Here is a 26,249-nt window from a genome sequence, read left to right as displayed (position 1 = left end):
CAAGAATAAAGAGTATTGTTATACGGCTACGTACATATATGAATGGGGATGGTATTGAAGCGAATGTAAGATAGTTCTGCTAAGACTAAGGCAAAGAGAAAAGATGCCTGTTGCACTTCTGTCTGCTACTTTCAACGGAAGAAATAGCAGTGGCATGGCAGACTTGGTATTGAAAACTTTTCAATCATCCCTTCTCGTAAGCATGGCATCTATTCCAACGTCGATATATGTGAGACCAAACAGGTTGATCTGATGTCTTTGACAAAGCATAAGCATGTCACCCCTTATCATTCACGGCTCCTCTCTCCACAAAGCGTGATAATAGCAATCAGAGCTAGTACAGCGAATCTCTTGCAAACTTATTTGCAGGGAATCCGATTTATGTGAAAAATTATCACTTGACAGCCCACAAAAGAAATGAGGCACTTGGTGTTCCCGCAAGACTTTTCTGTTGGCATGCACCATTACAGCAACTCCTACCTGAAATCATCCATTCATCCTTCACCCCGCACTTTCTCACATATCTGGGGATGCCACCGATAAATTGCGAGGGGGTCCTACCGCTACCACAATCTCACGCCACCGAATAACAGAAACTTAACAAACGGATAACATTTCGAAAGTTCCAGTTTTCCTGCCTTCTTTCCTTCTTTTCCTCTTCTTCGAAAACTTGGTCACTTACAGAAAGTACGTATCCGTCGCACGTGGTGTAAATCAAACGTGACGTGCAGTAGTCACTTGTACCTACTTGTTTATGTTTTGTATGCAGCTATCCAGCTGCTCCAAAATTGTTACACCCGAGGCAATGATCGACTCCATTTCAGCCCATCACTTCTTTGAAGATTAGGAAAAACAAAAGATAGAGTTTAAAACATAATCCATTCATGACCGGTCAAACAAAACGCTATACAGCTCGTACGTAGATAGCCAAATGAAAAAGAAAAGTCGGAATTTCAATCGACTAAGTGAAGAGTTAAGATTACGAAATTGCGAAAGATTTCCAAAACGTCTGAGCAATCATCAAAACAGACAAAGATCGATTGATCCTTTATTTCGTTTCATTTCCAAAAGGGTTTCGTCTCGACTCTCATCTCGTTTCATTCCTCCAATCCTTCCTGTGCAACCACATTTACATTCGTGACTTATAGATTTACTTGGCATGTTTCCCGGCCAGACGAAAGCGAAGATCTTGAGGCGAGCGAGATACACTGGGAGGGAAGATGAATTCAGGTAATAATCTGCAGCTGTCATACCAGAAATAGCCACGGATATTCAGGAACGAAGGCACGTCAGCCATACTTTAATACTTTTCCAAGCCCCTCTTCTCCCGAAGGATCGTCTAATATCTCTTAAGGCAAGGTTTCCCGGGCTTGCTTTCCCGGAACCCAAAACTCATCGAACTGAGTCTAAGTGATGTGCGATGATAATGATGTCTCATGCTCCCATAAATGTGAAAAGTATATAACTTCAATAAATATCCCAAGTGACCAAATCAGAACCATTTGCTGAAAGATATCCACAACACAACTTGTACAACCTCTGTAGCACCAATACCATAGTACAAGAGTGGTTATTGGCCTTTTTAGATCAGTGAGAGAAGATAAACACCAATCGAGATTTGATCGTACCCCACTTATGGTGGTGAAAACCCTAGCAAGATGAACCCTTAAAAGGAAATAAAATATGCCTAATAGCCAGTTGACGGTGCTACGGATATCTTGGAGCGTACATTTCCCACCCAGACCACTCAAGCTACTCATTTTCTCCACGCGCTCTTGCAGAGAGAATGGGATTTTAGTCTTTTGCGAGGTTCACTAAATCGAACAAGGTATGACGGGCCGAGGCTTGGGAGCATGGGTTAGGAGGAGGACAGACAGGGATCTAATAAAGAATTGAGTTTTGGAGACTGGCTGAGCGGATATAGAAGCGATTGCTGATGAATTGATGAACGGATGGATTCTATCATATTATACTGTTGTAGATTTTGCTATTGAAGCATGGGCGAGACGACGAAGAGGTGTTGGGTAACCGTAAGTTCGGATCGATAAGGTATCAAAACCGGACGGAGAGAGACTTTGGGTTATCCAGCCCCCAGCCAGCTGTAGGGCATCCTGCTGACGAATATAGTGTGGGTGACACCGCATAGCGCGAAAGAATGTTCTCTTGCATATGGGAACGTATGATGATGAATATTGCCCAAAGAGGTGACGGTGTGAGATTTGGGCGAATTGTTTTTGATTCATTAATTAGTGATTCATCAGGAATTGGTATACCACTCGCACTAGAAGATTGAGAAAGAAATCAAGTTGTACGACCGTAAGTTTTGGATAATTTCACCCAATGGAGTTTCGAGTGAGCATGACGAAGGAAAACCGATATAAACGAGAAAATGGAAGACCGATAAATTGTTGGCTGAGCCAAAGGTAAAGGGAAGGTTGGAAAGTAATGAATTCGACTGGTTTAGATTTCCGATTCACTCGTGATGTGCTGCAGCTACCGGGGGCATTGAAAATCTTGACACTAAGATCAAGTACAGTAGACGGCTGACGATATTCTACCCCTCATTCATCCTCAGATGAGAAGTTCGGATTGACTATTCTTCTCGGGATGTGACGTGACGCCGAGATGGAGAAAATGTTGCTGCATTATTTAACAGTTTAATATAATTGTCCCGAAGTACAAGACCTTGTGAGCATTTAATTATTCGAACTTAATGCCGAACAACCCATAGTTCTGTGAAACCAGTACTGTCGTCGCTACGGAAAGTGTAAATGAAGGGGTAATTCTGCTGCATGCTTGAAAAAAAGGGTCGAGTAGCGAATTTGCATCTGTAGGTACGAATACAGGAACGCTCTCGATTTATGCCACGCGCATTTACAGATATAACTATACTCTTATCAGAATTACCCGACGGAAATATTGAATCTAGTTCATAGTTGACAAATGCATCGATGGTGCATCTTTCACTGCCTTACTTGTTTCTTAGTGTAACGTTAGTTCAAAAATGCCAACGAGGTGCCCGAAAATGGTCCAGGTAGCACCAACACCAAATGTTCTCCATTTGAAACCTTTCTGGGCATGATCATCCGGGGATTTCTAGAGGGAATTTTCCTGGGGCATTCAAATTGAAGCGGCATTTATAGGTTGTGAAGTGGAGGTAAAATAAAGGATCGGAGTCGCCATCTAAATCGTCTCGTTGTCTGCGACGGTTGTTCAGCAGGTCCAATAACAGGCAGGCCTGGGAGCAAAAAGCCATTGCGAACGAATCGGGAGAATCCAATCCCTTCCTTGTCTTAGATGGATTTGCCAAACCTTGTATTTTGAAGAACTCGGGCCTTGAAAGGGAAAAAAAGTCGATTTCCACACCAGAACGTTAATGTTCGAGAGGAATAATGTAATAAGACTAATTAATATATTCGTCCAACTTCATGGATATTATAAGATTTCAAATCAGAAATGGAACTACACGCCCAGGCAATCTCATTGCATATTCCGGAGGTTTGATCTTCACAGGTGAATATCACAGAATCATCCAAACTATCCCTGTTAAGAGCCAACGACATTTGGGATCTAGGGATCTAGAATCCTTGAATGCGAATCGTTCAAGTCAGGTACAGTGTAGTGCAGTCAGTGCAAACGATTTGAAGATGGCTGCCCTAACTTAAAATAAGTCCCAGGTATGTACTCGAAAAAAAGAAGAGCTGAGGGCTGTGTTCGTTGTTCTTGGCCTGACACAGTAAGCATAATCGTAGAATTCGGTACAAGATCTCACGGTTTTTGAGAAATGCCAGTCAGCGGGATCTCTGAAGCTCTTGGTAATCTCTTTTGGGCTCTTCTTGAAACAAGTATATCATGTTCAAGCCGTCTCTATACATACAGTTCGTACCTAATTCGAGAAAAGAGGGCTGAGAGCTTGTAAGAAAGATGGGTCAATGTAGATAACGCCCGAAGGTATGAGAGACTCAAAGATTCACGGATGTTGTAGGGAGATAGACACCCGCAAAGACACCACAACAAGAGTGGAGCATTGTAATCTTGAACTAAAGGCAACATGCAATCTGAATAGGTGGAAGACTTGAGTTTCGAAGGTGTGATTTGAAAGGTACCCAGGTATATATACATAGTAGATAGGCACGTAGGTAGCTTCATTCTCTCATTTCTGTTGTACCAAAAGAGGAAAAAAGTAATACTGAATAGGATTATCGAAAACTTTATATTAATAAAGTTTGGTTTCATGGTTCAGTGTGTTACCCTGTTTTTGCCACCAACAGGCGTTCTTCAATCACGAGAGTGGTTTGATGTTCGCCCTATGAGAATATCACTTGAAATGAACGAGGTAGCACAAGATTCGGTGTACAATTCACGGTATGTCGTATGTACCAAAAGACCAAGAAGAAAGACTAAGAAGACGCCCCGACTATACCTACCTATATCATAATCATATCGGTGATATACGATGCATCCTTACTAAATGACTTTCAACACCTAGATGATATCCCTGCTCATGCTGCAACCAAGAACCCCAGTCGGTGAATCGTACGGGAGAATCATGTACGGAAGTACTAGGAAAGGTAGCGTAGAGAGAGGAAGAATGACTGACTATCGAGAGTGACTTAAATACCTTCTGAATGACCTGAGAAGAAAGCAAGCAAGCCAGCCAGCCAGCCAACCAGCCCGCCAGCAAGAACTTGCATAACGATAACAGCAACGATGAATGATAATAATAGCATGCTCTTGCTGAAAGAGCGGTAGGAGATTCATATAATTCTTTTGTTGTTCTTCCCCTTTCTCCTTTCTAGCTCTACCCTTTCTTCGTTTTTTCTCCATCTAAATATATGAGAAATCACACAATACGATCCAGTATTGGTATTCTCTTTATCTAGGCACTTGGGTGATACTTTTCTTACTTTCCAAATAAATCTAAAAAGAGGGTCTCACATTGTTCAGACAACCCAAACACCCACACAAACATATCCACGCTTTTCCGAATCATCCTTAGTAAATTTAGTTTGTGCATCTTGTGCACGTTACAGCGAATCAAAAAATGATCTGAGGTGGAGGCGAGTTATTCTAAATACCCATACAAGCCCATAACCCAGCCCAGCCAGACCCAGTTTAGCTTCTCCAACACAAAGGGCTGTTCATGTCTCTCCGAACTTCCATACCGTAGAGATTCCTACGACTTCACTCTTCTTCTAACTTCATCACTTAATTGATTGTAAGGTTGATTCATTCATACCAGATCATTGTTGCTGCTCTATTCTATATGTGATCGAATTTCGAATCATTCATTGCAAATTGTTTAAAGATTCAGAGTGGTCAACTTTTATTACCTATGAAATCATAATCATTCACCCTTTTCGCTGGTAGATGAACTTGTGATTCGACTTCATGCTGAACCTCATTTAAGAGCGATCCCTGGCCAGAGCCAGCAGAACGAGAGAGAACGAACGCTTTATAACCTCAGAATCGTACGACCACACAACCAAAACCCTTTTGCTATCTCAACCCGAGCCGTTCAGTCAAATCCACAAGATGTCTCCATCGTTAGATATACCCCAAGCCGGCTTGAGGCTGGAGAGTAATCCACCCTCCAACAAGTCTGCCACAAATGTTACACCTGCTATTGGCTTGACTTTGAGCAATGCAATGATCGAGGACATGATCAAATGTTATCAGAATAACAAACCAATAGAATTGTCATTGGGTGGACATCCCGTAAGAGATCCTGCTCCCCATGGCTTCAATGATTTTTGGTAGCCGAACGTTTCCAGCGTACGGCACCAATTGTTCATGTTTGAGTATAATAGCAATAGCATTTTGCTTGATTGTATGAACCGAAACAATTACTGATTGATTTTCTTTTCTGCAAACTAGAATCTGATATATGGCAACAAATCTCACATCCTTTCCACTTACCACGACCCATTTCAATACGAAGTATTCCAGACTGCGAATTCCAATGATACGGACTCGGACAACTCGAACATGTCGAAATCACAGGTGCTCAGTGAGCTTACCATCGCCAATAAGAAGTTATTGGGGCCAGGTGCGCAACCTCGTTACAAGGCGGGTAATCTGAAGACGAGTAAGAAGCCTGCTTCGACAAATACAGGCGAGGATACAGCGTTGGAAACTCTGAGGGAATCGATGGCCACAGCTCAAGCGAAGAAAGATGGGAATACGTGAGTAGTAACTGGATTGCTGCAAGCGAACTAGGAAACTAATTTCAATAGTACAAAAATCATCAATCAAATCCCTGGAAAACGAGGTGCTTCCAAGGTCACGAGCAAATCGAAGTTTTTGGGCAAGGGACTCGGAAACGATGCAACCAAGTCGATGCCAGTCAGTCCCGCCCTTTCTGGATTGGGAAGTCCAGCTCTAGGTGCGACTAAGTCTCTTTCCCAGCAACAAGCCGAGAATGCCAAGAGCAGTAGGAAGCCTGTAGTCCATCTACTGGCCCTCGAACCAATGTCTGAGAAGGAACTTAACAATCGAATCCCTGGTCCGAAAGATGACCTCAAGCAGGCAATTGCGAAGGTGGGAGATCTCAATACATCGACTGGAAAATGGGAACTCCGCAAAAATTACTACAAAGAGCTCGACGTATTCAGCTTCAAGTACGGAAGCGACGCCGAACGTCAGAGAGCAATTGACAACGCGGTTAAGATTTTCGATAAGATGAGGTTGGGGTTATCGGAACCTGAGTGGGAGAAGCTCTTGCCCAAATCGGAGCGAGGTACTGGAAAGTCCCTTAGTAAGGTACAGGCTTCAATCACCAATGGGGCTGCCGCAAAATTAAAGTCCAACGACGAGGAAGATGTATTTGGCGATAAAATGACATCCAAGGTGAAGGCGGAGGCTACAACCAGATCAGCTTCAGGGCCACCAGCCACTAAGCCCAAAAAACTCAGTGAAAAAGAAGCTCAGGCCAAAAGATTACTTTCCAAGAATCCTCCAAAAACAGCAGCAGCCACCATGAAGTCGAAGGCCGTAAAAAAGGAAGCTGAAAAGCCAAAAGCATCAGCGGCAAAGCCTCTCTCTTCCCAATATGTTGTCGAATCTGACGACGAGGAAGTTCCAATCAAGAAGCCTCAAGTTACCAAGGCCCCAGTCAAGAAGGAAAATGCCAACAGCAAACGGGGTCGCAACGAAGAAATGGATTCCAGCGATTCGAGCTTACCTCTGAGTAAGAAGATAAAGAAGGAAACTGCCAATTCACACCGAGTCTCAGATGCTAGCCAATCATCTCGCCCAAGCTCCAATTCTACGACTTCATCTTCGAATTCCTTCAAAGGCAAAGCAAACTCCCCACAGAAATCATCACCTTTGGCTTCCTCGCCACCGACTAATGCATCAGATTTTGGACATACATCTTCTGGCAGTCGATCATCGACATCTACTTCTCCTGCCAATCATCACACTTTGTCCAGCACTCGCAACAATCGATCGCCTATTCACAAACGTCATCAGAAGTCATCCAGTGTTGCCTCGTCAGTCTCATCCACCGATAGTACCCGCCGGCTGAGACCTGGTGTATTGGACTTGGCCGAAAACTACAAGAGATTTTACCCTATCTACCTCAAACTTCATAATGAATTGGCAACATCGAAGGTCAAGAATCCCTCAGAGGAAGAGAAACTTCTCGCAATGCATGAGCGTCTTAGCGACTTGAAGAAACAGATTTTGGAGGGGATCATCGAAGAATAAAATGGCTCTGCTCCACTTCTAGTTCCACACAACTGAAACGGACTTTCATTACATCGCTACACATACGATGATTCTCCACACGAAACGACGGCTTTGACTGCGATTGTATTTTCCATTCACTGCACAAATACACACGTTATACACAGCAATTGAAGCGGCAGGCTTCTCAATTTCTCTCTACTTTCTGCATATGGAGTAACACGGGCATTTATCACGGCAGACAAAACCGAATGCTTTCTGTTTCATTTTACTTTCTTGTTTTCACAAAATTTGACATTTTTTGCCCTTCTCCATGGATGGAGCTTTAACTAAATACCCTTTGGGAATGGACACGGAATGGATTCGGCGTCTTCTTTCTCTTTGTTTTTTGTTTTTTTTTATCTAACTTTTTCCATCTCTGGATGTCTATTTGCTCCATTGAATCAAAAGGAGTTTCTGGGTAACCTGGTTTATGGATATGCTCCAGGATGCGAATACGTAATGCGGATATATAAGTTTAGTCGGATGGGGATCAGCATTTGGGACTGGGTTTGGAATTGGGCTGGGGATGAATGGATGGAGAATTGCATGTTTCTGAATGATGGGAGGATGATTGATATGCGGTTACTGCACATATGGGGATTGCATTTGAAGACGGAGATGAAAGACAAGATACAGATGATTATGGGCATTAGTTACATAGGCCATAGAGAGATATTGTGAGAGAGAGATAAGTGGATTTCGGGATGCAAATCCTTATAGCGGATACCAAAATGAGAAGAAATATCGAATTTGATAATCTATAGTGGTTGACATGTGAGTGCTTCTGTGACGCAAAGAAACTTTGCTTCGTAATACACCTTGGCAATGAATTCGCTGGTCGAGAGAGAGAGTGGGGTGGATGGAAGATTACGGAGGGGATGGGTAAGCGTGCAGATATTATGGAAGACCTAGTAAGATGTAACAATAAGGGAATAGAGAAAAGTGGAATAATGAGCTGATATCGCAATGTGCATCATAGATTTCTATACCCAGCCACACTAGTAGCTACATGTATTTGTATTTAGCTGCAAGTAGCCAAATTGAGTACGAATGCACCGAAGTCAAACACGTCCAAGTAGATGAGGGGTATTGGAGTTACATCAGTGTGTATGTAGGTATCAAGAACTGCCGTTGAGATATTCTGGCGAGCACAGAGCGAATACCGATAGACCGGTACCGACGGACCGGTATCGGTAATGTGTTGCAGCTGAGTTTTGGAGCCGGGGTTTGGTTGGAGCTTGGTTGGAGCTGAGGTTGGAATTGCAACGGTTGCGTTGGTGTCTGGTTGGGTTTTGCTTGGGATGGGTGACGAGGCGCTTACGCTTATTTCGATCAGGGGGGGGGAGGGGGGTTGGATTCTCGATTCTCAAAGTCACATGGGAATATGGAATGTAGACGATGGTGCATGGGTTTGGAAAGACCATGGAAATAGGGATTGGAAGTGCAAAGTTTTGGCCGTGAGTTTGTAGAGGAACAGACAATTGGGTATGATAGGAAAGCCTGAGTCGATTGATCTGAGTTGTAGCGTTCGAGTGAAAGTTGGGTGCGGTTGCTTAAAGTGTCCCGAGAGACATTCTATCATCAGAACACAAATGACACTTGACGAAATTTCATGTCCCTACCGATAATACACTCTACTTAGAAGACATCGAAGTTCGAAATGTAACCGTTTTGACGGTTGGCAGGCATGAACTTCACGGCTGATTATTGGGCGATCAACGAGAGCCACACACCGCAGATTGCATACACAATTTGTAAGAAATTTCTGATTCAACTTCTCCAGATACCATAACATGTCCGACAATTGAAAAAACAAACGCCAGGCCAATTTGTGACGTCCTTTCCTAAACACCGCTTCATCTCATTATTGTTTGTCCTCTTTTAAATCCTCTGCATTGTTACATTGAAACCTTTCTCAAAAAAGTAAGAGTTGTTCGTGCCGTTTGTGGGCGAAAACGAAACGTTCATTGGGTCTTGAAGAGGAGAATCGCACAGTGGCCGAGATAGAAGTAGATGAAGTGTTTTGTTTCTGCGAAGAAAGTCAGATGGGAGAAACAACTATATTGAGGCTCAAGGGCAAAATACCATGCGTGACAAATGATCCAAAATTTCGACCAACGATACAATGCCATGTTGGACCTCGCTTCTCATCAAACTAATATGGCAATTTAGTACCTCATCCAGTGTTCACTGTAGTGGCATGAACTGTAAATACGTACAGCTTTCTTGATATATTGTGCGATATCCTATGGTAGATCATATTAGCACACGAAAAGGGGGCCGGACCAAAAGTATCCTACTTTCTCAACCGAATGTTTAGCCATAGCTTGTCGACCTGTATGTTCCATTAGCATCTTATGGATGTATTCATACCGCCCCCGTTGTGGTCCACTGGCGTCGCATCGATAGGACAAGACATACAAACTTCAACAGCCTCGTCTGACATGTCGTCGCTCTATTAAATATTTAGTTGCCGTCGCGGATCACCGCAGAGAGTAGAATGAGCGCACCATGTCGACCGACTTAATCTGAGCTGCAATACATCATAGTTAGCTAGTATACTACCAAAAGGCCCTGAGCGGCTGAACAGGGGGTTTGAAAAGTCGGGACTTATACATACCTGCCAGGTGCTCTTCAGCTGGTTGTTGAGGGGTTGCCATTTTGCTTATATAGACGTAATGCGTGTTGATCTGGGTTTCCGAATGTGTAATTGCAATGTTTGTAGAGTTATCGAGATACAGAATTGTCTCTTCTAGAATACAAACAGAAGTTGTGGAGAAAGGAGGAAGAGAGAAAGGCTGATAATTTAGCCGAAGTTTTGCAATGCAAGTGAGTAGGTAATGCAGCGATCCAAAGACCAGGTACCAATAAGCTGTTGACAAGATCTGGTAAATAGTGAGGGCATAAGATCAGATGGTAAAGGCGGATGATTAATGTTGATGTATAGGAACAAGCGTCGTATAATTCAATCTATTAGGTCCTACTATAATGATGATGGCTACATCCACATTTTACTAATACCTACTTCGTCCCTTCCGTATATACTGGTGGTATGTACTGGTGGTATGTCTAGATTTCCGCTGCGGATTTTCTTGCATCAAAGTCTGAGCACGGATCGCTCTGCGGTGCCTCACAATTAAGCTCAAGGCTAAGGAAAAATATGCTAGAGTAAGCTCCGCTGCGGATATCCTTCCTAAGAAAAAAAATATTTTGATAATTGAACAGTCTCATTTCTTACCCAAGAGGACGTAACTCTGCGCTGTTATACTCCATCACATCAACATACATCAATGCGCTGATACATTACGACGAACACAACTACTCACAATATCCACAATTCAACATGGCTTCTTCTCGTATATTCATCAAGGGACTTCCTCCAAATATCACTGAGGATGAGTTCAAAACGCATTTTGGTGCGAAGCAAGAAATTACAGATGCAAAGTTGATCTCGCACCGAAGAATTGGTTACATTGGATACAAAACACCGGAAGAGGCTGCAAAAGCAGTCAAATACTTCAACAAATCGTTTGTACGAATGTCAAAAATAGGCGTGGAAATTGCTAGACCTGTAAGTGATCTTGGAAAAGATATCAGGTTATGAGAAAACTTATACTGAGATCATGAAAGATATCGGATGCATCTTTACCTATATCGAGAAAAGCACAACGTGAACAAGAACGGGAAAACAACAAGTTGAGGCAACTGAAGCAAGAGGCGGATGCAAAGGTCTCTGAGAGTCTGAATACCGGCACGAAGCGAAAACGAAGCGATGTCGATATTGCAGATCCCAAGCTACAGGAATTTATGGAGGTCATGCAACCGGCCTCGAAATCGAACGCGAACATGTGGAAAGCTGGAACCATGGATGCTGATATGGAGGAGCCGCCAACAAAGTTACAGGCTATTGAAGTACCAGAAGAAGAAAGCGACGACGAATATCAGTCTGTACCTAATAAAGCTAAGAAGGCTCCGGCAAACCCCATCGAAGCAAAAGCGCCTGTTACACCAATTCCTTCAACTGTTGTTGCTGACAATGCCAACCAAGCGGATGAGGCGATGGTCGATGCACCTTCCAATGACGTCGAAGCCACAGATGACGATTGGTTGAGGAGTCATACGAATCGTCTATTAGATATAGTGGACCCGGAAGATATTATACCCAAAACACAAAACTTAGACGTCAATGATGTTGAAGAGGTGGTTGCAGGAGAAACAGGACCCAAGGCGGCAGTTGGAGATATGGCCGTCGACGAAGCAGAAGCTGTCGAAGAACAGGCGGAGAATTCGCCTTCGGAACTGGATGCGACACTTGAAACGATCAAAGCTAGTGGACGATTGTTCGTGCGAAATTTACCATATAGTGCAACAGAGGACGACCTGCGGAAGCACTTTGAACAATATGGAACTCTAGAAGAGGTAAGCAGAGAAACTTGTTGGCATGTTTCTTTTCCTCCAAGCTTCATGATGAATATCCAGATAGGGACAGCTTATGCTTTAAAGCATGTGATGTGAACTGGACGAATATTTTAGTAGATGCTTCGTGTTTTCTGAAAGCTACCGTCAGCCATTTTGTGCCTGTTTTGATTTGTTTTAGTAGAGCTCACTGACCAAACGTTTAGATACACTTGCCAGTAGATGCCAAAGGTGCTAGTAAAGGATTTGTTCTTGTTCAATACACAGATCCAAATGCTGCTGCTGAAGCATATCACAATGTTGATGGCGAGCCTTTCCAAGGAAGGTTACTGCACATATTACCTGCTGCAGCTAAACGAGACAACAAGCTCGACGAATTTGCAATAGCAAAGCTTCCCTTAAAGAAGCAAAGACTTCTCAAGAAAAAAGCCGATTCTTCCTCGAGCACATTCAATTGGAACTCTTTGTACATGAATCAAGATGCAGTCAATTCATCGGTGGCTGAACGTTTGGGAGTATCGAAATCCGAGCTTCTTGACCCAACTTCGGCAGATGCTGGAGTTAAGCAGGCCATTGCTGAGACTTCGGTCATCCAAGAAACTAAATCGTACTTTGCGAACAATGGAGTTGATCTTGATGCGTTCAAGAAACGTGAGCGTGGTGATACAGCCATTTTAGTCAAGAACTTTACCTATGGCATGACTCTGGAAGAACTCCGGAAGATGTTCGAAGAATTTGGGCAGGTTATTCGTGTTCTTATGCCCCCGACTGGTACGATCGCAATTGTTGAGTTCGCACAGCCAACACACGCAAGAGCGGCATTTGCAAGCCTTGCGTATCGACGTATGAAGGATACTGTACTTTTCCTAGAAAAGGCGCCCAAGGACCTTTTCACAGGGCCTCCACCTGCTCAACCAGTGGCAACAATCAACAGGAATGCGGACAACGCAGCAGATCCTAAATTATCAACATCTGATCTGCTCGAAAGAGACAGTGGCGTTGAAAATGTGGATACAACTACCTTATTCGTCCGTAATCTTAACTTCAGCACTACCAGTCAACGTCTCACAGAAATTTTCAAGCCCCTTGATGGCTTTTTATCGGCACGCGTTAATACAAAGACGGATCCAAAGAAACCTGGCCAAGTTCTTAGCATGGGTTTTGGCTTCATTGAGTTCAGGACCAAATCCCAAGCACAGGCGGCAATCAAGGCAATGGATGGATACACACTTGACAATCATAAACTGCTGGTTAAGGCATCTCACAAAGGAGCTGATGCTGCTGAGGAGAAAAGGAAAGAAGACAGAGCTAAGAAGTTGGCAGGCAAACGTACGAAACTCATTGTTAAGAATTTACCGTTCGAAGCTTCCAAATCGGATATTCGAAAACTATTCGGTACGTATGGGCAGCTCCGATCGGTGCGCATGCCCAAGAAATTCGATCACTCAACACGTGGTTTCGCTTTTGCAGACTTCATTACGGCTCGTGAAGCGGAGAATGCACTAGAGGCCCTCAAGGATACTCATCTTCTTGGCCGTCGTCTGGTAATTGACTTCGCTTCCGAAGAAACTGTTGACGCAGAAGAAGAGATTGAAAAAATGCAGAAGAAAGTTGGATCTCAAGTCAACAAAGTTGCCTTACAAAACCTTACTGGGGGAGGCCGCAAAAAATTCAATATTGAAGGCAACGATGCGGATCTGGATTGAGGAAACTTATTGTAGGTATTTATCAATAATTCGAATATTCTACGAAGATCAAATTCCCTGGATATATTGTTCGCCAAAATGGCAAGCGTCCATCTCCCTTGCCGAAGCTACACACAAATAATTCAATGGCACCCCTGCACAGGTAACCCTCTATTGAAACCCTTTCATAATTGAATGGAAGGGAAACGATTTTTTCAAATCTAATTATCGGTGGTCTGCTATTCAGCACGATAGGCATTATTTGTTGCAGTAAGTTTAAAGGTGCTTTTAAAGATGGTTTTGTCATCTCATCAAGTTCTCTCTGTCCTAGGTGGGCGCCACACAAAGATGAGGATTACCATCATTGTATATAATGATTATTTACCTCCCATTCGCTATTGTGCTTGGAGTGTTCATCACAATTATACTCGTAGGCTCTAGAAATAATGGTACTGAGGAAATTACATGCTCGCGCAAATGAAGCATTCCTCACGTTGTTGTGACTTTCCCCGCAACCTGATTTCCTTACGTCTGTGAGATCAGAGGTGGGGCTATTTTGGTCTTTGAGCTCTGCAAGCTTTGTGGCGTTTGCAAACGTTTACATGAGCTATCAATGAAGGTAGATCTGGCTGATCCCCATTGAAACAGCCCTGCATCCTAGCCATATACATTCAATCTACTTCGCTTCCTTAATAAGCCGACAGGGCATCTCCTACTTCATTCTTAATCTGTTGACATTCCCTTGTGCAACTTCATTCTAAGCTTTCCACTGCCATTCCTCCAAACATTTTTTGCTGTAATCTTGATTCTTCGTCGAGAAAATACGCATTTTTCCTACACAGCCTACCTTGAATTCGGGTGCAAATGCTTCATTGACTGGAATTTCGAACCCGTCGAAGCATTCTCGAACCTAGATTACACCATCTAGTCGATGGAGTATTCTCGTAATATTTTGCCATCGGGATACACATCGCAGCAGCTTCAACTGGACGATTCCAGTGGGCTGTCAAGGCTCAAAGAGCCTCTTTCGGATTCTGCAGGTAACGCTCAGCTTCACGACCTGGCGTCGGGAAGTATATATCATGATAATAAGAGACATAACATGAGAGGCCAAGAGAGGTCAATGTATTCTATGCCTACTCTGCCATCCCAGCCTCTGCGCCTGCCCGCCAGCAGTGCCCTAGAACTTCGAAAGCAGCACAACCGGCAACAACGTTTTAATAGACATAGTACCCGCAACCCTATAGTTGATTCACCTCAGTATCAAGCATACCGAGCTCGAGCAAATCGGGATGGAAACACCCAAGGTGACTCGAAGTGGCCGGTTGTTCTTGAGGATGCATTTCTTGATGGTTAGTAGAGTTAGCGTCATCAATATGGAATAGCAACTGACGAATTCAAGCTCTTCTTGCTATCCCTTTTATGGGAAGACGAAAATTTTCCTTCAGGGGCAAACCTCATGGTCGGAATGAGCTCATCAAAGAATATCTTTGGATCGCATACAAGAATACGCTTCCTCCGGGTCAACGTCCAGATCCAACAATGATGCGCACAAGGAAGCAGGTCTCTAGTCACATTCAGGTTTTAAAAGGGTTCTTGACCCCTCATCCTGCACTATGTAAGAAGTCTACAGCGAGCTATCTGAAATATAGTCTAATCCTTCTCAGACCAACGTCTTTTTCCTCCCAATAAGGGTCCCAAGAATGGTTTCGAGGATTCATTCAAGAAGGACCCTACACTTATAGCACTCTCGCAAGGTCGACTACCCAGTAAACGCCACGATCAATATGATGGACTCAATCAAATAATACTCAGCAATCATCATCCTATGAGGCCTGCTGCATTTTGGTTGCTCATGACACCATTTGCTGTACCAAATGAACGAAATGGGGTCATGAAAACCGAACAAGATCTCCGACGAGATGGTCTAGTACTTCATAGATACTCGGGTTTGTCGTCATCGAAGCCCCGTGGAAGTCTTGAATCAATCCTTCACTGGCGACAAAAGTTCCCTCACTTGGCACAATTGCATTCTACCAACGATCTGAACTGCGATATCATTCATATGGATGTGTCGTTGGATCTGATGAAAACTCACGCTCCGGATAATAGTGAGCTGTTGACTCGATTGGAGGTGTCCATACCTGGCAAGGATTTTGCTGGATCTAAATGGCAGTCTGTGACAAGCTTAATTAAGCCCGCGGTTCTATACGGTGACCCTACCAGAGATCCTGTTTTGGAAGGCACGGCGTTGCCAATGACTGTCCTTGGAATGTCTGATAGCGAGACCCGAATCAAAGTCGCCATACCTGCTGAGACTTGGGCATACACATTCACACAGCTCATGAACCTTCATTTTGAGATTGAAAAGAAACGTCTTTCACAATCGTATGGTGGGAATGGATTAAGTCGTTCCTCAAACTCCATTCGAGAATACGTTGATCAAATCTCAATGTATCAAGAGCTACAGTCTTCAGCCGGTGAACGAATGCCATTTATCCGTCGAGCTATTCTCATCTGGACATTTCATAAAGCTCGCATTGGAGAGGGAAATGACACCACCTGGCGATATGTCGACCCCGCTCCACCACGCCACATGTGCATGTCACCACCGCCACACCCTCAACAAAATCTTCCTAACCTTGAACACTATAATTCCTGGCCTGAATCACCTCTTCATCTCCAGCAACCTAATCTTCTCGACTCCTTTGTCCAAGGCCTTGCTACCCCTCCACACACAGCCAGTCTTCAATCTCCCTTCGATACAACGGGCTATACATACCCTACTCAGCATTACGACATGTCCAATGAAAACATTAGTTTCGTTTCTCATGCAACTGTTGACAGCGAATCTACACTAGTAAACGAAACTGATCATACGAACCAAATTGATAATTTCCTTAACAATCCTGCAGGGATTAATATAGGAGCTTATGGGGATGTGAACGCCCAGTATTATGGCCATATACCAGTCAATCCTGTGGAGGCCAATGAATCCTTCGATGCGGACCCAGCGTGGGCAAATTATTCGGTGCCGGCTAGTACCCCCTGGGAACAAAGTGAGGAAAATAAGGGGTTGGCTTGGCCAGACACAAGTACGAATATTGAACCTTCCAATAAGCACGCTTGGTCCAATGATACACAGGAGGAGAAACAAACGCAGAGCGTATGGAATGGTAATGATATTGATGCCAATAGTGTGAATGTTAGGGACAAGATAACGGATGGACATGCGAATGAGATGCCTTGGTCGGATGTGGTGACGAGTAGTAGCCCGAACAAACAAAACGGAAATGGATATATCGAGAGTAAAATTGAGTCGAAGTTGTTACCATGGATTGAGCAGGCTACCGCAGAAGAAGAAGCACAGGCACAAGCTAGGAGAAATGCAGTAGACTACGGGAACGGTGTTGAAGCTGTGGATGTGAGTGCTGATGTCGGTGCAGATATTGGAGTTGATGTTTCTGGTGTAGAGGTGCAGATGGAAGGGGATGTCGCTGCAGATGATGTCAATGAGCGTGAAGATAATATTACAAAAGAGGGACAATTCGAACATCACGATCACAATACATATAGGGATCATCATTTGCATCATGGGCATCATCAGCACGAGCAATTGGAACAAGCAGAATGGCCCCGTAACGACGAAATTAATGGCATTGGGGTTGAAGTCACCGTTGGACATTCTAATGGATACGATTTCGAACATTTGGAAGAGAGCGTATCGGTAAAATCCTAATTTCAAAATGATTAAGTATCATGTAGTCCAATTTTTTGGTAACAAAAATGTTAATTTGGAATTTCTATTTTTTTCGGGGCGGGCATGGGTTTGAGTTGGTTTGTTCGAATATGGAAACTCTTTTCTTGGGATCTAGCTTTTTTCGAGTTCATTCATTCATTCACTTACTTACTTCTATCTACAAATAGTTTTTAATAGTCATTTATTCATTTGCTTTCACTTGCTTTCTTTGACGCATGGTACAAATTCAATTTTGAATGTAATTTCCTGGACTCGTCCGTATTTGGTGAGGCCAGGAGGTTGCTATGAGGTGAGGTTTGGAAGGGGTGTGCATTGCCTTGCTTGGTGTTGGCGACCTCGCTTCGGTTGGGTTTACTGATATTATCCCTTTACCTGGAGTAATCATCATTAGTTTATCTTGTAGCATTGAATATTTCGGAGGTTATTTGACCCTTTTGTTTTGACAATGCTCATTACGAGGTGAGCTATGTTATGGTGAAAACTTTCTGTATGGCCTTGGATGTTTATATTCCGTCTCCGCCTTCAAAGTCAATCTTTGAAAAAATTTCAATTGATTGGGAAGGGGCGGACCTCAGTCAAACATGCAGTTACAACTCAGATCTATCCATGCTATTATCATAGTACCCTGTACTTTCCGCAGATTTACCTTTTCATGATGATGACAACAACATCGACCATAAATATGCTTGCATAAATTCTTCCATTCATTTTTTCTTGAAATTCCAATAGAAACCATCCATTTATATGGATACATACTCACCGGTAATTGAATCCTTAATCAGACACCTCATCGAGTCACCTTAGTGCGGTTTTTCGACCGCTGTATTGTAATCATTTTTGTTTGGTGGAGTGCTTCATTCATTATGATTCATGACGGTGATATCCACGAATCGTTAATGGCAGCTAAACAATTAAAATTAAATATCAGGACAACTCCTCTAGTCAACAGATCGTTCCTATTCTGCTTGCTGCTTCTTGATTTCTTTGGGTGGACGCAAAAGGTGAGAGGAAGTGATGCTTGTGGTTGGAACGGCTCTCCTGTCAGCTTCTATGTACCCGTCTGAACATTTGAATCCAACTCTTTGGTCTTCAAAGGTGAATTGATGACGCGAAACTAAATTCTTATTTTGCGTACTACAAAACGTCTCAGCCTTCCGCATTAAACAATTCAAATATTGTAATTACAAACTCATAGACCGACTGACTTTCGATTTATCACAATGGAAGTCTACAAAAGTGTCTACGATTTGATGCTCGCCAAAGCAATCAGCTACGGCTATGTTAAAGAACAGGTCCTCGATATACTATCTGAAAGCCATGATCGGGTCGAATTGAGCACGTTCAAGAATATTCCAGATGGGGAGAAATATTGGATGGCAGAGCGATGGACCTGGGAGACACTTTGTTTGTACTTCTTGCTCGATCAATTAAGTGAAGATACTAATATTCTTGCAGTTGCCGACGAGTCGGCTGAATTTCCAGGAGAGAAACCAAAGTGGAAGAGGGTATCCAAGTATTTGAAGCAAAACTTACCCGCGGCGGGAGAAACACCGAAAAGCACTCAAGTCAAAGCCAATGATTCAACTGCATCGCCAAAGCCAAAGCCAAAACTTAGAGATTTCCCTGCTGCACGACCACAGAACCTGGGCGACAAGACCTCTGAGGTTCCAATTTCTATGCCAAAAAGAATTTTTTGCGTCGATACACCTACTGAGAAATCTAGCGGCGAAAAAGTTCCAAAATCAGCAACCAGACTGCCAAAAACCTCACCAACATCTCTTCCTTCGGAGAAAGAGTCGAAAAAACGACAGAAGCTCACCCAATCCTCTGAAATCGCTGATGAAAATGATCTTAGGCTTCCGGGAGGAGTTTCGACCACATTCTCTCAACTTATAGATGCAAAAATCCAGAAGAATAAGCCAACTCATTGAACTAACAGAATTCTGGTGACCGATGTGCAAGAACCTCAGTGCACTTCATCTCTTCAGGAAACCATTTCGAAGGTGTAACTGGGGATAGAACTGAGGGTATTTTAGCGAGTGGGTATTAATGGAAGATGAATTGGGAAGAGGTTTTAATTTCGATGCACTCTTTGTTTGACCGGGAGTCGGTGATATCGGGTACGCATCGGGCGATCGTGTAATCACTTCGGTTATATCAATGCAATTAGTTGGATCACAAGAGATCATGACATAGACATCGCAGTGATATCTGACAAAAGAGTTCAGAGACTGCTCATTTAGATCCCATAATATGTAATGCGCCGATATTTAGAAAATAAACACACGTCTTAAGTTGAAAAGTTCTCTGTCTTCTATTTGTGCTAAATCGTGAGCCTTTGCTCGAGATGGACGCATTCATAAACGGCGAGTTTGTGAGAATGATTTGAAAGAACAATTCATCTGGTGTTTGATAATGCATGTGTCATCTAGGATAGCAACAGGTCCATCCCTAGATCATATAATATACTGAGCTTTTGTAAGAACTCAAAGAGCTGAGATACGAGTCATACGACTTAGCTGTCTCCTACCTGCAGGTGTATAATCAAGCACTCCGCATGTTGAGTTTGTATCAAACATTAAGAACTCCACCAAAGATGACGACCGATTCAAAGTTCTTTTGATGTGCGGACTTTATATAACTAGCAGAACTTACCGAGGGCGATCATGGAGTTCGATTTGGGGGGGAGACAAAGGAAGCGAAGGAAGCGAGGGGGTGTCATTAGTGATTGCAAATGCCACGAGTCACCCCTGTATAAATAGGTGGATACTGCAACTAAGGCCACTCCACATTAATCCTTTCATCATCACAAGGCTGAAAAGGCCAATCTGGCATCTGCTTTCAAACTTCAGTGCATTCATTGTTCGAATTCGATGTTCAACGACGGAATTGCGACACAATCAGCAATTTAAGTGGAACAATACTTAGAACTTCGAGATTCCAATTTGAACGTCGCCATGCTCTCTACCGGGTTTTCAGATGCGCCAGTAACGCGCAGCCTTGTCTATGGGGTTATCGTAACCTCGCTCCTCGCCAGTATCACAGATTCAAAGCATTTTTTCTATATACAAGCAGATCCTCATCTGCTACGATATCATCAATTATGGCGGATGCTCAGTTATCAATTATGCTATACTAATTCGACAGAAGTGTTTTTTGGCGCGATAACATACTATAATATGAGAGTGGTGGAAAGATTATGGGGATCTCGTAGATTTGCCGTGAGTTGTTCATTCTTCAATTTACCGTGGATAGTTGCTGAAAATATACTTCTAGTCTTTCCTGATATTATCTTTCTGCTTCACATCGATAATATCGCCAGTCTTACTGATCCTTCTGCGACCTCTTTCCCTCTACGTGATAAATTATCTGCCCGCAGGACCAACGGCTCTTATATTTGCTATCCTAGCCCAATATCATGCCGTTATTCCGCATCAATACAAATACAAAGTTGCAGCTACATCTGCACCTATGACCGAGGAGAATTTCGTGGGCGTTACATTCTCGGATAAATCATACATATATCTTCCCGCTATTCAACTGGGTCTTTCGCAATTCCCAGGCTCGCTGATATCTGCTATGGTCGGCTGGATTATTGGTTATTGCTGGCGAAACGATGTGCTACCTACAGCTCTTACGCGATGGAGATTACCGGGTTGGATGGTAGGCGTTCAGGCCAAAAAGAGAAGTGAAGGGTTTGAAGGAATGAGGAGGAGATTAGAAGGAGAAAATACAGCGGCTGCTACCGGATCGGATGGTCAGTCGGGCGGAGAAGTCGGAAGAAGAAGAACTCTGGCGAATCAATTTATTGATCAATTTAGAGGAGCGCCATAATGCTTCGCTTAATTAATAATATCAACGAATTTACAATACATCTATTCCTGCTCTAAGGATATCAGTTGTTGTGCGAAGCAGTGACTCCGGTGTTCCAGTTGCACCTGATACTTGGACAGACGATCAGTGCTGGAGAACCATAGCTACATTGTCAGGGGTGGGCATCATCAACTTGGGAGTCAATGGTGTACTATTTCAGGCACCAAGTAGTAAAGTCACAAATGATATTATTCCCAAGACGTTATCCACATCTTCTAATGAAGAATACATTAAGACTTTTGAACTTGGGACTCTTGCCACGAGTTCATCAACGGACGTAACATCTGCATGTCGAATTGGATCGAATTTGTTTCTTCAATCTGATAATTCGGGACGAAAATTTGAGGTGTCGAGACCGCTGGGCCAACTTTTTCTCGGATGAGTTGGGGTTTCGATTCTTAGATGAAATTGCACGTGAAAATAATCTTGATATGCAAAAGGAAGAATAGAACTCTGTATATGTTTGCGGAGATGTACAGGGACATAGAATGAATTGGTGTCAAATTTTTCTCGCTATTGTCAAAACAATTAGAATCAACGACGATTGACGCTTTTTCTCCTTTCAACTCAAGTCCAAACCCTTCGTTAATAGGGTGGATAATATAGTGATTGGTTCCTTTTCTGACCATCACGACCAGATCTACTTGCGGGGTGAGGCCTCACGATACGCGATTTCTCGTCACGCTTGTCATACTACAATAAAGTCTTGTCACTCCGCCAACAGTAACGGCTGTTCATTGTTAGATCAGTAGACAATAAATATGAATTGCGGTAAATTCAAAAGATGGAAGGAGCTGCCTAGCTCAACTAAAGAAGGTGTGAATAGCCAATCGCACAAATCTAACATGAGATACTGCATAGATATCATGTCGTGCCCACCGAGTACAAATTGATTAACTAAAGCTGTGAACTTTCACGGATTCGTTGTCATTTGAACAATAAGAGAAACGACCCGTCCGGCCAGTCACCATATTCTCGAGGCAATAGCTTTCCTTGAAAAGATTCTTGCCGTTTTGACATCATCAATTCTTTTGGGCGACAAGTTGAAATATGAGCAACTATTCTAGATTGTCGGAGCTGGCGGCCCAGATCCAAGCATCAACATGTACAGTTGATAAGTATCTCAAAGACCATAATCTACCAGCCCCATCCTTTCACGAAGATGGTCCTGTAGATTTTGGGCTGAATAAGGAAGCTCAAAAGGCCCTAGAAGCAGCAAAAACTTCTAGCCTTGAGCTCTTTGATCTTCTTCAGGGCCCAGCTGTCGCTCTTAGACCAACGGTAAGTTTCTCTCTTGCCATTTTAGGGATTCCATAGAAGTATAACTAAGGAAATCTTACTAGTATAATGGGGTTGGTCTCCAAGCAATATACCGGTATGATATTGCCTCAAAAGTACCCATTAATGGACAAATTTCATATCAGGACCTCTCTACAAAGTGTGGACTTGGTGTCGTCAACTTGCAACGAATCCTGCGTTTCGCTATGGTCTGGAATCGCTGTTTTACAGAGCCCCAGAAGGGGTTCGTGGCCCACTCTGCAGCGTCTAGGGTTCTCGTTGACAACCCTATGGCCCGGTCAGGCCTTGGTTTCAAGTTTGATGAAACCTGGCAAGCTTTGGCTCATGTAGGCAAAATTTCAAGTTCCAAGCTTCTATTATTGACATTTATTAGACGCTCGATGCCATCAGAGATCATGGAGAGACTGAAGATGTTACCAAGACAGTAAATTCTCTCAACCACAAGGATGACCAATTTAAGCTAACTATTCTAGGGCTGGAGTCATTATCACAAAACTGACCAGAGCCTATTTGAATATCACTCAAGTCGTCCAGCGATGTCCAGTCGTATGGCCGAAGCTATGATGTTTTTTAGCAGCGCTGTGCCAGTATCATCTCAAGCATCTTTTTTGGTCAATAACTATCCCTGGGATACTGTTACCAAAGTTGTGGACGTTGGCGGAGCACAAGGTCACATTTCTGTCGAACTGGCACAAACCTATCCCAAACTGGAACTTGTTCTTCAAGACTTGCCGAGCGTGGTTGAGGGGATTGAAAAAACTTTACCAAAGAATGTAAAAGACAGGATCGAAACCATCGGACATGATTTCTTCACTGATCAAACTGTTCAAGCCGATGTATATCTATTCAGCCAAATCTTTCATAATTGGCCGGAGGCTCATTGCATCAAGATACTCCGAGCATTGATTCCACAGTTGAAACCTGGTGCTCGGGTCATTTGCTACGACCATCTGCTCCCAGAGCCTGGAGCAGTACCCATACTTAAAGAACAAGCTGCGAGGTATGCTTACAACTCGGTCTCTTTATCTGTTCAGTCTGGAATTGCAAGTTCTTGGTCGAAAATCTAACAGTAGAACAGGGCTATGGATATGATCATGTTTTCTCTCTTTAATTCTCGCGAACGCGATGCCGATGATTGGGCTACCTTGTTCCAAGCCGCTGATCCTCGTTTTGGGAAGCCAAAGGTATGCATTCCTGAGGGAAGTAACCTAGGTATCATAGAAGCGGTTTGGGAAGCAAAGGTTGGACTCGAACAAAATTAATCTATAATTGGGCTGTCATTCGCTGGGGGCCTCGCAGAGGAAATGCTTTACATGTTTTTTCTCTGCGTCCTCGCATGCTAGCGTCTAACACTTGCCGCGGATGTGCGGCGTAGGAAAAGTTCTCCTTCAATTAGATTTCCATATTATCTCTCTCTTGCAGTTCATTGATTGAGAAGCAAATTACAGCCAAATGACTGGATCTAACGGTAATTTTGAGATTAGTAGCGGATAAATGTAAACCTGCCGCTTGTAAGACAAACAGTTGGCAAGCATTGGTATATCAACAAGGACATATCCCCCCCTCACAAGCGGATTTGTGTATATTGTTATTTTATCTATGGAGAATCCAACTTAACCCCCAAAAATATTAATCGATACGAACTGATTCGCACAAACAATATAGTGAAAGCCAAATATTTTGGTAATCTCATGAAACGTGACCACTCTCAGGCTTAAGTCCGTTCGTTCCTTATTGCATAGGCGCGAGAAGCAAAGGCCGAGTAAATTTCTTGGAACGAAGTCGAGTAACAAAGGACTATCATATGCTCTAAAGTTGTATTATAGAATTGGAAGTAGGCTGGTTGCGTGACTTAAGTTGAATATGTACGAATGACCTTTTAGGTCGTGAAAGCCAGCTGCCATACGTTTTCGTGCAAAGAGTGGAGGCGCGATGAACCCATCAACATGTTTATTCCCCAGTTGGTTGGAGACGTAAGTGAGCTAGCAAATCTTGGGTATCATGATCCTCCTCCAAGCCCAGTTCTCCCACTTTTTTCCAAAATTTACTCAAATGCCTCGTTCCGCTATCACAAAGAATAGTAACCACCGTACTCCCCTTCTCCAATGTTAGCGCTGTTGCTACAGCTGCCACACAGTTGACAGCACTGCTACTCCCAACAAAAATGCCATCCTTCTCTACTAGCCACCTCGCCATTTTGAGTGCTTGCAAGTCTGTCACCTTTACGGCATCATCGATGATTTCTCGCCCCGCTTCGAAGTTCTCCGTTAGCCGATTGATTCCAATTCCTTCGACGATAGTATCAACCTGCTGCCGGCGTCTTGTGCCTTCTTTCTCGGTTGAAGAGAACATGACGCCATGTTTGACTTTGTTGTAAAGGCCACTTCCCTCTGGATCTGCAAGTACGACTTTGAGATCTTGTCCCATAAGTTGCTCTTGTTTTAAGTAAAGTGCTACGCCTGAGATGGTTCCTCCTGTCCCTGCACCGGCCACAAATGCATCAATCTAAACGTCATTAGCTAAATTGTGGTTGGGATTTTGAAGGTTTGGTTGCTTACATCACCTCCTGTCTGGGCATAAATCTCGGGTCCTGTAGATTGAAAATGTGCCCTGTAATTTGCACGAGACTCGAATTGATCAGCAAAGAACCCTCTACTAGAATCTGTTTTAGAGGCTGTATGTTCCTTCGCTCTACGTCTTGCCAGGTTGACGAAATGCTCAGTAGAAGTGATAGGTGCTGGGGTGACCCTTTCAACGGTAGCTCCCAAATGATGCAGAAGATCTGACTTCTCTGTGCTCTGGTCATTAGGCATACATATGTATGCTTTGTAACCTCTGGCACGTGCTAAAGTTGCAAGTGAAATACCAGTTGACCCAACTGTGCCTTCATAAATAGTGTCACCTCGACCAGGTTTCAGGAATCCTTCCTCTTCTGCCATCATAATCATATTCAATGCTACTCTATCTTTGGGACTTCCTCCTCCCCCGTTCAAGAACTCCGCTTTCGCAAGAATAGTGCATCCTGTTGCATCAGAAAGACTCTTGATCTTGAATAATGGTGTATTTCCAATACATCCTTCTATTCCTTCTGGAATCAGAGGTTTCGGTAACCCGACAACTGATTTCCGAGTGCGGTCTTCTAGCTTTAGCGGAGGTAGGTTAGAGCCAACAAGTCTTAGATCAGATGAAGATGAATCAGATGCAATGATTCCAGGCCCAGTTCCAGTTCCCTTTCGCCGTCTTTGATATCTTCGTTCCAAATCAGGATATAAATCCTTGAAACCCAATGTCAACAGAACTCCTGCCACAAATGCAACTGCAACTGCTGCAGATCCATATGCCTTGGGGTGGTTGCTCAGAGACATTATATCCTCGATATTCCCATCATCATTATCTTAATCATGAGTCGTGAATAAAATCATTCTGTTAATGATGTGATTTTTCACAGGGTCAACTCTTTCAATATCCTTGCAAAACTTTGCGGA

At 43.3% G+C, this 26,249-nt stretch overlaps 8 protein-coding genes across 8 annotated transcripts; 6 read left to right on the top strand and 2 right to left on the bottom strand.

The window, feature by feature from the left end:
- The first annotated feature begins 5,134 nt into the window (after positions 1-5,134).
- BCIN_05g04680 (hypothetical protein) lies at positions 5,135-8,504 on the top strand. Its single transcript, XM_001548586.2, has 3 exons — positions 5,135-5,718; positions 5,878-6,185; positions 6,237-8,504. Exons 1-3 carry the CDS (start codon positions 5,536-5,538, stop codon positions 7,708-7,710), a joined length of 1,965 nt encoding a protein of 654 aa, XP_001548636.1. The 5' UTR covers positions 5,135-5,535; the 3' UTR covers positions 7,711-8,504.
- A 928-nt stretch (positions 8,505-9,432) lies between these two features.
- On the bottom strand, positions 9,433-10,764 carry Bcdyn2. The gene is made up of 7 exons (XM_024693022.1): positions 10,352-10,764; positions 10,242-10,264; positions 10,153-10,186; positions 10,032-10,066; positions 9,951-9,977; positions 9,817-9,886; positions 9,433-9,760 (listed from the first exon to the last, which is right to left on the bottom strand). Exons 1-7 carry the CDS (start codon positions 10,389-10,391, stop codon positions 9,696-9,698), a joined length of 294 nt encoding a protein of 97 aa, XP_024548807.1. The 5' UTR covers positions 10,392-10,764; the 3' UTR covers positions 9,433-9,695.
- A 91-nt stretch (positions 10,765-10,855) lies between these two features.
- Positions 10,856-14,695, top strand: Bcmrd1. Its single transcript, XM_001548584.2, has 3 exons — positions 10,856-11,302; positions 11,362-12,150; positions 12,354-14,695. Exons 1-3 carry the CDS (start codon positions 11,075-11,077, stop codon positions 13,851-13,853), a joined length of 2,517 nt encoding a protein of 838 aa, XP_001548634.1. The 5' UTR covers positions 10,856-11,074; the 3' UTR covers positions 13,854-14,695.
- Positions 14,696-14,819: 124 nt separating this feature from the next.
- On the top strand, positions 14,820-17,780 carry BCIN_05g04650 (hypothetical protein). The gene is made up of 3 exons (XM_024693021.1): positions 14,820-15,184; positions 15,235-15,450; positions 15,500-17,780. Exons 1-3 carry the CDS (start codon positions 14,935-14,937, stop codon positions 17,569-17,571), a joined length of 2,538 nt encoding a protein of 845 aa, XP_024548806.1. The 5' UTR covers positions 14,820-14,934; the 3' UTR covers positions 17,572-17,780.
- An 843-nt stretch (positions 17,781-18,623) lies between these two features.
- On the top strand, positions 18,624-19,878 carry BCIN_05g04640 (hypothetical protein). The gene is made up of 2 exons (XM_001548582.2): positions 18,624-18,996; positions 19,048-19,878. Exons 1-2 carry the CDS (start codon positions 18,813-18,815, stop codon positions 19,521-19,523), a joined length of 660 nt encoding a protein of 219 aa, XP_001548632.1. The 5' UTR covers positions 18,624-18,812; the 3' UTR covers positions 19,524-19,878.
- Positions 19,879-20,404: 526 nt separating this feature from the next.
- Bcdsc2 lies at positions 20,405-22,074 on the top strand. Its single transcript, XM_024693020.1, has 2 exons — positions 20,405-20,813; positions 20,869-22,074. The coding sequence occupies exons 1-2, from the start codon at positions 20,550-20,552 to the stop codon at positions 21,424-21,426; spliced, it is 822 nt and encodes a 273-aa protein (XP_024548805.1). The 5' UTR covers positions 20,405-20,549; the 3' UTR covers positions 21,427-22,074.
- A 262-nt stretch (positions 22,075-22,336) lies between these two features.
- Positions 22,337-24,078, top strand: BCIN_05g04620 (hypothetical protein). The gene is made up of 5 exons (XM_024693019.1): positions 22,337-22,746; positions 22,809-23,090; positions 23,138-23,188; positions 23,238-23,764; positions 23,843-24,078. The coding sequence occupies exons 1-5, from the start codon at positions 22,516-22,518 to the stop codon at positions 24,024-24,026; spliced, it is 1,275 nt and encodes a 424-aa protein (XP_024548804.1). The 5' UTR covers positions 22,337-22,515; the 3' UTR covers positions 24,027-24,078.
- A 58-nt stretch (positions 24,079-24,136) lies between these two features.
- On the bottom strand, positions 24,137-26,221 carry BCIN_05g04610 (hypothetical protein). The gene is made up of 2 exons (XM_001548579.2): positions 25,323-26,221; positions 24,137-25,269 (listed from the first exon to the last, which is right to left on the bottom strand). Exons 1-2 carry the CDS (start codon positions 26,127-26,129, stop codon positions 24,715-24,717), a joined length of 1,362 nt encoding a protein of 453 aa, XP_001548629.1. The 5' UTR covers positions 26,130-26,221; the 3' UTR covers positions 24,137-24,714.
- Positions 26,222-26,249: the final 28 nt, after the last annotated feature.

Source organism: Botrytis cinerea, chromosome 5, assembly GCF_000143535.2.
Source record: "Botrytis cinerea B05.10 chromosome 5, complete sequence".
NCBI lineage: Eukaryota > Fungi > Ascomycota > Leotiomycetes > Helotiales > Sclerotiniaceae > Botrytis > Botrytis cinerea.
The sequence above is the reverse complement of the archived record's forward strand: the minus strand, read 5'-3'. Positions and strand labels throughout refer to the sequence as shown.